General features: G+C 36.1%; 1 protein-coding gene across 1 annotated transcript in view; it reads right to left on the bottom strand.

The window, feature by feature from the left end:
• The window catches only part of LOC104780632 (serine/threonine-protein kinase ATM-like), a 35,256-nt gene extending 28,103 nt beyond the window's left edge, over positions 1–7,153 (bottom strand). The window contains 20 exon segments of the mRNA XM_019244691.1: positions 29–213; positions 293–379; positions 485–619; positions 1,031–1,102; positions 1,225–1,273; positions 1,503–1,573; positions 1,648–1,689; positions 2,197–2,271; positions 2,810–2,891; positions 3,133–3,189; positions 3,775–3,873; positions 4,180–4,283; positions 4,632–4,719; positions 4,817–4,953; positions 5,086–5,242; positions 5,337–5,532; positions 5,643–5,804; positions 6,309–6,452; positions 6,549–6,657; positions 6,964–7,153. Coding sequence (XP_019100236.1) covers positions 29–213; positions 293–379; positions 485–619; positions 1,031–1,102; positions 1,225–1,273; positions 1,503–1,573; positions 1,648–1,689; positions 2,197–2,271; positions 2,810–2,891; positions 3,133–3,189; positions 3,775–3,873; positions 4,180–4,283; positions 4,632–4,719; positions 4,817–4,953; positions 5,086–5,242; positions 5,337–5,532; positions 5,643–5,804; positions 6,309–6,452; positions 6,549–6,657; positions 6,964–7,032 — 2,120 coding nt within the window. The 5' untranslated portion in view covers positions 7,033–7,153.

The raw sequence follows: 7,864 nt of genomic DNA, 5'->3' as shown, positions 1-7,864 counted from the left end.
ATACCAAGAACAGGATGAGTTGCCAAACCTTGTGATATAAGAACCATGCATAAAATGGCACAACAGAGCACATCCCATAAAGATGTCAGACAGTGGTCCTTTGGCATTGCTCTCCGGGATAATGCTAAGAAAATAGATATCCATGTCATGAAGCAATGGATCTCTTAATACCAGAGGTAGTTGTACAACGTCAGAAACTTGGCAGCTAGAGATCTGAAAATACAAAGAAATAAAACTACTGTCGCGGAAATGAGTCAGGAAAAGGCGAAAAAAGAAAGTAAGGATCCTTCACCTTGCTAGAATTTGAGCAAACTTTTGCTAGAGCCTCCACGGAGCATTCAAAGAGTCCAAATTTTCTTTCTATCTCAGCATCATCTATCTGCAAAAGAAACAAAACCAGTTTTTTTCAATATTAGTCTTGATACTTTTCTGAGATGAATTTATTCAATTCTCTAATAACAACCACCTTCGCCACATCATTCACCTGTTCGTAGACATCCCATTCAGATGGTGTTGGAAGATGTTCCTTAGGTACTGGAAGTGAAGTATTGAAACCAGCACATAAGGANCTTCCCACCGGCAGTTATAATATCCATATCTTTAGTGTCTTCAGCCAGATCTAATTCCATATCCACTATCCTGCCAACTTCTGGGGAATCAAGTGGTAACGACTTTGTAGGTATAGTGTTGGATTGGGTATTCNGTGAACCTGATAAGATTTTAAACTCTCTCTTACGATTTGAGTTTCACATATTAGGTGGAAATAGAATGCGGCAGCTCTTTACAACTAGTTGGCAGAAAATAACATAAAAGGGTGAAATTTCACTGCCTTTCCCAATAATTAAGTGCTTAACTACGGCTATTAAAACTGTGCAAGATCAATCTACGTTATGGTGCAAAACTCAGGCTATTGGTTTTGTTTGGTCATATCTTAGACAACACCTCGTCCACACACAGTAAGAGGTGTCACATATAGTTAGACATCTGTGCCCTATATTCTTGTGTTCTTCTGGACAAACAAAAAAACTACCTTCCAGCTTAGGGGGGCACAAACTGCTCTAAGAAGATTGCGTCGAAGATGTAAATCATCTTGCAGGTTTCCCTGCAGAGTTATAGGACAAGACCATGTTAATGTAACAACTTTTCAAGACTTGTAAGTTTGGTAATATGTGAACCCAGAATGTAGATACCAAAACCATACAATTACTGTCAGAACCTGTTTACCTGGCAACCCATACGTGAAAAGTAACATGCAATGAAGTACAAGGCCGGCCTGAGTAAAAGTAATAATTCTTTAGACAACAGTAGAGCCATTCAGCATCTATTAATAAAAGCCAACCAATAGTCAAGCACAAATAATCTCGTAGCATTAAACATTTATAAAGAATAAGATGCATAAACTTATTTTGATTCTTTTCTTCAGGAAACTGACGCTCTAGCCTATTTGCACTCAGGAAATAGCTGACAACATGCTTAAAAAGTTTTGAGGATGAAAGGCTTACTCAGAAGGTATGTGCCTGAATAACTGATGATCCCACACTTCTTGAGGCAGAATCCCAACGTTTATGTGCTGCTGATTGAAGAGACAAGAACATTATGAGGATACAAGTCTTTAGAAAATTTCATAAAATTCATTTACAAACTCACACTTGAGATAATTGATCCAAGGAGCACCAAGACGGCATCAACCTGCATTAAAATAGTGTAGAAATAGCCATGCGTAAAAAAATTCGTGGTAACTAATCAGCTAAACAAAGCGAGTAATCGGAAACTGTTTAGCTAAAAGAACTACCAACCACCCTTAAATAGTATTGGGTAACCAAGAAACCCCTTAACCTTGATTTCCATCAAAGTCTCTTCTTTATCTAAATAAATATCAACTTCTGACCAATTTCGAATTTCTTACAGAGTTGAAGTAAGAAACGGGAAATAGCTAAAAAGGAAGCCCCTAATTAGTAAACCACTAACATTTGATCTAACACAAATCCCCGAAGCAAGCTTTTTTCATCGTTCGAAGAAATGTTAAAACTCTAAAATACAAGTTGTTGTCTGGTACCAATATACAAGTTCAAGTTTCATTGCTGGAAACTTATTTGCTATCAAGTGTTCAGGGTGTATTTATATATGTTCTCTAGTTTCATCTAAAAGAATACTGTGCGAAACAGGAAAGGATATAAGTAGATAAGTGCAACTTACAATTACAGTCGTGCTACTGAACGTTGCTAGCCCATGGATTAAAGAACTCCAGATCAATTGCCAACCACGATCTAGCTGCAAATAATGCGGTTTAGAAACTAAAACCTAACAACAAAGCAAATCAGATTCATAACAAGATATTATATTAATGAATGAAATCAGGAATTCCAATACAAAGCTGAAATGTATAGGGCCTAAAAACCATTTCAGCAATCATACAACTAAAAGTAATAAAGATTTTTAGAACTCAGATCATAAAATGTAGAATTCCAAAACATCATAACAATTTTTATCAAAAATGGTCACATAATTTATGTAACGTCAGTTGGTTCTTAACTTAACATAAAAAGCATAATCCTATCTGTTGATAGGCTATTAATGGTCAGCTCATTCTACACCAAAACTGGTTGCCAATACACAAACACAGAAACATTATATATTATCAACATTCTCCTTAATATAATCAACGGATTCGAGTGTCATCTTATTTTAGTAACAATACCCAATCAGCTCTAAATCTCAGCAATGCATTTTTTCTGTTCAAAGCTTGTCTAATAACCTATATTATTATCAGACTCCCACACACACAAAGGCATAAAGGCATGTAAAATACCTCACTTGAAGAAACAGGGGACTTTGATATGTCCGTAGTAGTATCTGAGAGTAACAAACCAGAAGAGAGCCCTTGCAAACTCCTTCAAATAAATTAAAGTTTCACAATAAACAAACTGAGATATAGGATCGGAATTTAACAACTTGAAGGATCGGCGAATTTAACAACTTGAACGTTATATTAAATAAAGGTCCCTAAGTGCCTCATACTATTTGCATAGTTTTTGTATTAAACACCTCGACAGCATATTACATTTATAAAAATATGAAGGAACTTGCTGCAAATTCAAAATAGTGAACACCTGAATTCCATCATAAACGTACCTCAAAGTCCATAGTAGACCATCATACGAACGTCTCATACTGGCATCCTCCAGAAGTCTGTCACATACAAGATTAAGTAAACAAAAGCAGTCCACTGTTACAGACTTACAGATACTAGTAGTAATAATGAAATATCCAGGAGTAGCACCACATCTACAATTTACAGCTATTAGAATGCTATGAAAATGGATATATCACATTATTAATCAAGTTATTCATCAGGAATTTAAAACAATAATCTGCCAAAGGTACTACAATCATAGCAGGCAACAATTGCCAAGTAACGTTGAATCATATTATTGTTCAGAAGTTGGTAATATGAGAAACATAAGAACAAATAGTAAACGCCACTCAGTCGATAAACAAGTACTTTAAAAAAGTACTATTTCAGGTGTGGTCTAACCAGGCTTATATATATGGTCGTCCCAACTGCTTCTTTCGTTTTGGCTATCCAGTAAGATATGTGCCAGGGAAGTATGTTCGAGGATAAAATGGCAATGGGCATTATTAAAGAGCATTATACCAGAAACTACAAAATCAATACTCCTTGTTGACAAAAACATTCCTAAGCTCTTAGCTACTGTTCTCCGAGAGGTACAGAAGAAAGATCCATGTAATATAAAGTCTAACTTCCCAAATTACCTCTGAAAGTTCGTGCAGATGGCTTCAAACCAGTAAATAAGGAGATCCTTATTGATGCGAGTACAATAAGTCCGAACTAGACAACCAAAAGTAGCACACCTGGGTAAAGCTTATGTACATCAGTCTATGTATACATAAAAACAAAGTTTCTAGGAAAAAACAGGTAGCAAAGAAATTATATAATTAGTGCAAGGACAGTATCTAGACTGACAGAAATACTACAGATATATCTTAAAAGAGATACCCTTGAAACTTAATTTCCAGTATCACACTAACAAACAAATGGCGTACACTCATCAAATACATTCTCATGATATGGCTACACATGTATCTAGAAAAAAAAATCGCAAAGAAGACATCAGCAGATGGAATATCATCTAGCAAATGCTCTCACCAGAAACATACCATAGCCATTTTCCTTCAGTTAGTGCCTCGACAAGACGCAGCGCAACAGGTTGCCTCCGAGCTCGTTTCTCTGACACTGATGGTCTAGATGTTTTGACACATGCCTGCCAAAGTTCTAATTGTCACTAACATATTCACTCTACAGTCTACACACACAAACGGACACAAACCCAAATTCAAGGATACACAAGGATGTAAGCAAAAAACAGATTTGTATGACGCGATTCAATCGACAGTATTGATTTAAAAGTATTCTCAAAGTATATAAATCCAAATTCACTGCAGAGCAAAAATGCTTCAGAAATCATAGATTGAATCAACTCAAAAAAGGGTGAAGGTAAGATGAAGCAAAATGAAAAGTAAAAAAAAAAATGGTCGGATGAGTTGGAACTCTATTGTAAGCCATGTAAAGCTACTCAAAGAACAAAGTAATTTGCATATAAAACAGGTACCTGGTAGAACACATGTGCAGCCAGCTCAACCAAGCTACTCTGATAGGTGCTCAATGCCCCTAACTTATCATCCTTGGTTGAATCACCCCTAATAAAATAATTTAATTAGACCTACATAACTTCACGAGATGTGTAGAATCTAAAGAAGTGCTCCTTCGGAAGAGAAAACTCAAAAAAAGATGTACCATGATGCAGAACTTGATGAACTACCTAGATCCAATTCACGGGTAACCACGTCCAAAAGTTGTTCCACCAGAGAACTAGATTGACTAGCACCCCTTGTCAAATTTAGCTGTAGCCTTCCATAAGAAACAAGTATCTCCTACAAGGCAGAACAAGAAGAAAAGAAAACATAACTTAGACCATGAAACTGTACTATGAAGAAAAAAATCAGATGATTAACAAAGGGTTACAACAAAAGCAATAAAAATTAAAACAAAACAAAATAAAACACCTTTAGGTTTTTATCATGGGTTGTTAGCCAGCAACGAAATACCAATTGTTCAACCGCATTATGAATGTCAAGTGACAAAGAGCCTAAATTAGGACCATCCTTCAGCAAGAAGGTATTTACACATTCAATAAGCTTGCGTGAAAGCTTTCCCTCATCTCTGGAAGAGTTAAAATAATTAGTATAACTTTTATTACTGTTTGCAAAGGAGGGTACAGATCTGAATGAGAGACTGACTAACAATTAAATCAGACCTTACAGAAGAGAAGATATGAATGAAGCCGTTCACAATTTCTTCTCGAAGGTCATCAGGAAAATCTCCAGAGGAGTTCTCTAGAAGTGACTGAAGCGTAAGAATATGGCGAAAAGCTTCCTCCTTCTGGCTATGTTGACCACTGCTTTTCTCGCAAAACCCTGCTCCAGCCCTTTCCATGTATAGCAGCACCAAACCTTGCAAAAACATTATCTTTAAAAGAAACCCAACACCAGTAAACCAACATACGCTCCAGATCCATGACAAGACCAGACAATTAACATATATCGATTTGAAGAGAACTCACTGGAATATGTACGCTTCCTCATTTGGAAACGGTAATCCCTAATTTCCAAAAGATGGCGGAGTATGGTAGCGTACTCGGACTGAAAGCTTGGTGTATTGCTCAAGATATCATGTACATGTGCAAAGAGGGTTTTGGCCATAGATAGCAAAGGACAATGTACACCTGAGACCATTAAAACAGAGAAGTTACATAAATATGAGGATGAATTCTTGATTAGAGAAAATGCACTGTCAAAGTGTAAGCATTAAGATACATTTCTGCGAGACAACAACAAACATGTAGAACAGACCGGCACATGGAAATATTAATAAGATGAACATCAAACTTATTACGGTTCCATAGTTAATACTATTGTCCACCAATGTTCATGTTCTTCCAGTTTATTCTTAGATCGTCTTCTATTAATAAAAACATAGCACTTTTCCGGTTCCGTTAATTGACTGATAAAACTGAACGCCTTTTATAAGCTGACTTGAGCACATAGTAACTACAGGGAACATTAAATCAGATTACAACGTTTCTGACCAAGAAACTTGATACTCTGCAATTCGAATCACATCATGAAGCATCTTTGCAAGCATAAATTAATTCCAGAAAAAAAAAAAAAAAAAAAAGAAGCAAAAGCATGTTACTAAAAATCTCATTCACCAAAAAATTATCTCTCACCAGGAAACCTAGTTTCTTCTGTTCTCTGAATAACAACTCGAAGCGTCTTTGCAAAAGTTGGTTTAGGGAGACGTCTCTTGCTACCTGACACCTCCATTGAGACACATTGAATGAGAAGTTTAACCAAAAAGGGCCATGTTTCAGCTGCAATGAGAAGTAAGGTTCTGGATTAGCTTCAAAGCTTGATGCACTGCATAATAGTAGCACCAATGTCGCTGAAGAAAAATAATCACTACCTACCATTTGGAATCTCGTCCAAGTTAAGTTTAGCTGTGTTTTGTGAAAGAAATCTACAAAAGGTAATTGACCTTTCCCCTTCAAGCCATGTATTCAGTAACTTGACACCATCCTGGATATACAGATTATGTAAGAAATTCATCAACATGAGAAACCTTGAAATTTAATTTTCCATTTCTCAGATTTTACACACAACGAAATAAGTATATCAACGTTTTAAAACCAAACCCACACGAGAGATTATCAAAGAAACCGAGCCGTATTGCGAGTTTAAGGAAACGCTAAAGCATCGTTGTGAAAACCCACAACGAAATCAAGAGAACAAGCCACATAGATACACCATAAACCTCAATTTCTCAGCCCTTTTCCCCCTAAAACCCAAAAACGATTAAAAAAAAGGGTAAATGAAAAGGTTTACTTCGCGAGTCTTGGCTTTGTCCGACGAGAGCTTGGAGACGATCTCATGGACATCTCTGGAAGTAACCATGGCGAAATCGAATTAGCGCATAATCGAGAATCACGACAATGTTACAAGTGTCACCACCGGTGAAATTGGTTTTGAATTCACTGAGGAAAAGGGATCAGTTCAGGGTTTACTGTGAAATAGACGGAACTCACCGACTATAACCATTTATATGTAGGCCCTTATATTTTTCTAGCTTTCACAGATTTACCCTAATCGAACCGTTTGATCACACGATTATTCAGCCAGACCTAATTTACATATAAGTCCCTGCGTTTTATAATTTAAAATTTTAAACGCATTTTGCCTTTGTATCACAAACATTTTCTCTCATACACGTGGGTACTCTCGTGTCTCCTTTTTTTAAGGGGAGGTATTGGTTTGGGATTTTAAGAGAATTTTAATGACTTTAAAAGTTATGTAAAATATGTTATTATTCAATTAAGATTTTCTAAAACTCTTTTAAAATTTGGTGTTATTAGTTGTGGATTTATAAAAAGTAATCTAAAATCTTGATAAATCTATTGTTATTGGATTAAGAGTTTTACAAAGTCATTAAAAGTTTTATGTTATTCAAATAAAACAAAAGAATCTTGGATTGTTAATGAATTCAAATATTATGTTATTGGTTTAAGATTTTATACCATTTTCTTCATAAAAAGAGTCATGAAAACTCTCTCATCAAATAGAGAGATTTGTGAATCATAGTCCATGACTTTTTGGGAGGCAGAGAAGAAGAACCGAAGACGTCGCAAACCAAACTCATATACCCAGAAAAAAAATAGTGGCTAGGTTCCGGCTTTTGCTCCGACCCAAACCTGTCGTGTCGTTGTTACCCTACAAGCCTCCTCCTCCT

The sequence above is a fragment of the Camelina sativa genome, chromosome 4 (genome assembly GCF_000633955.1).
Source record: "Camelina sativa cultivar DH55 chromosome 4, Cs, whole genome shotgun sequence".
Lineage (NCBI taxonomy): Eukaryota > Viridiplantae > Streptophyta > Magnoliopsida > Brassicales > Brassicaceae > Camelina > Camelina sativa.
The sequence above is the reverse complement of the archived record's forward strand: the minus strand, read 5'-3'. Positions and strand labels throughout refer to the sequence as shown.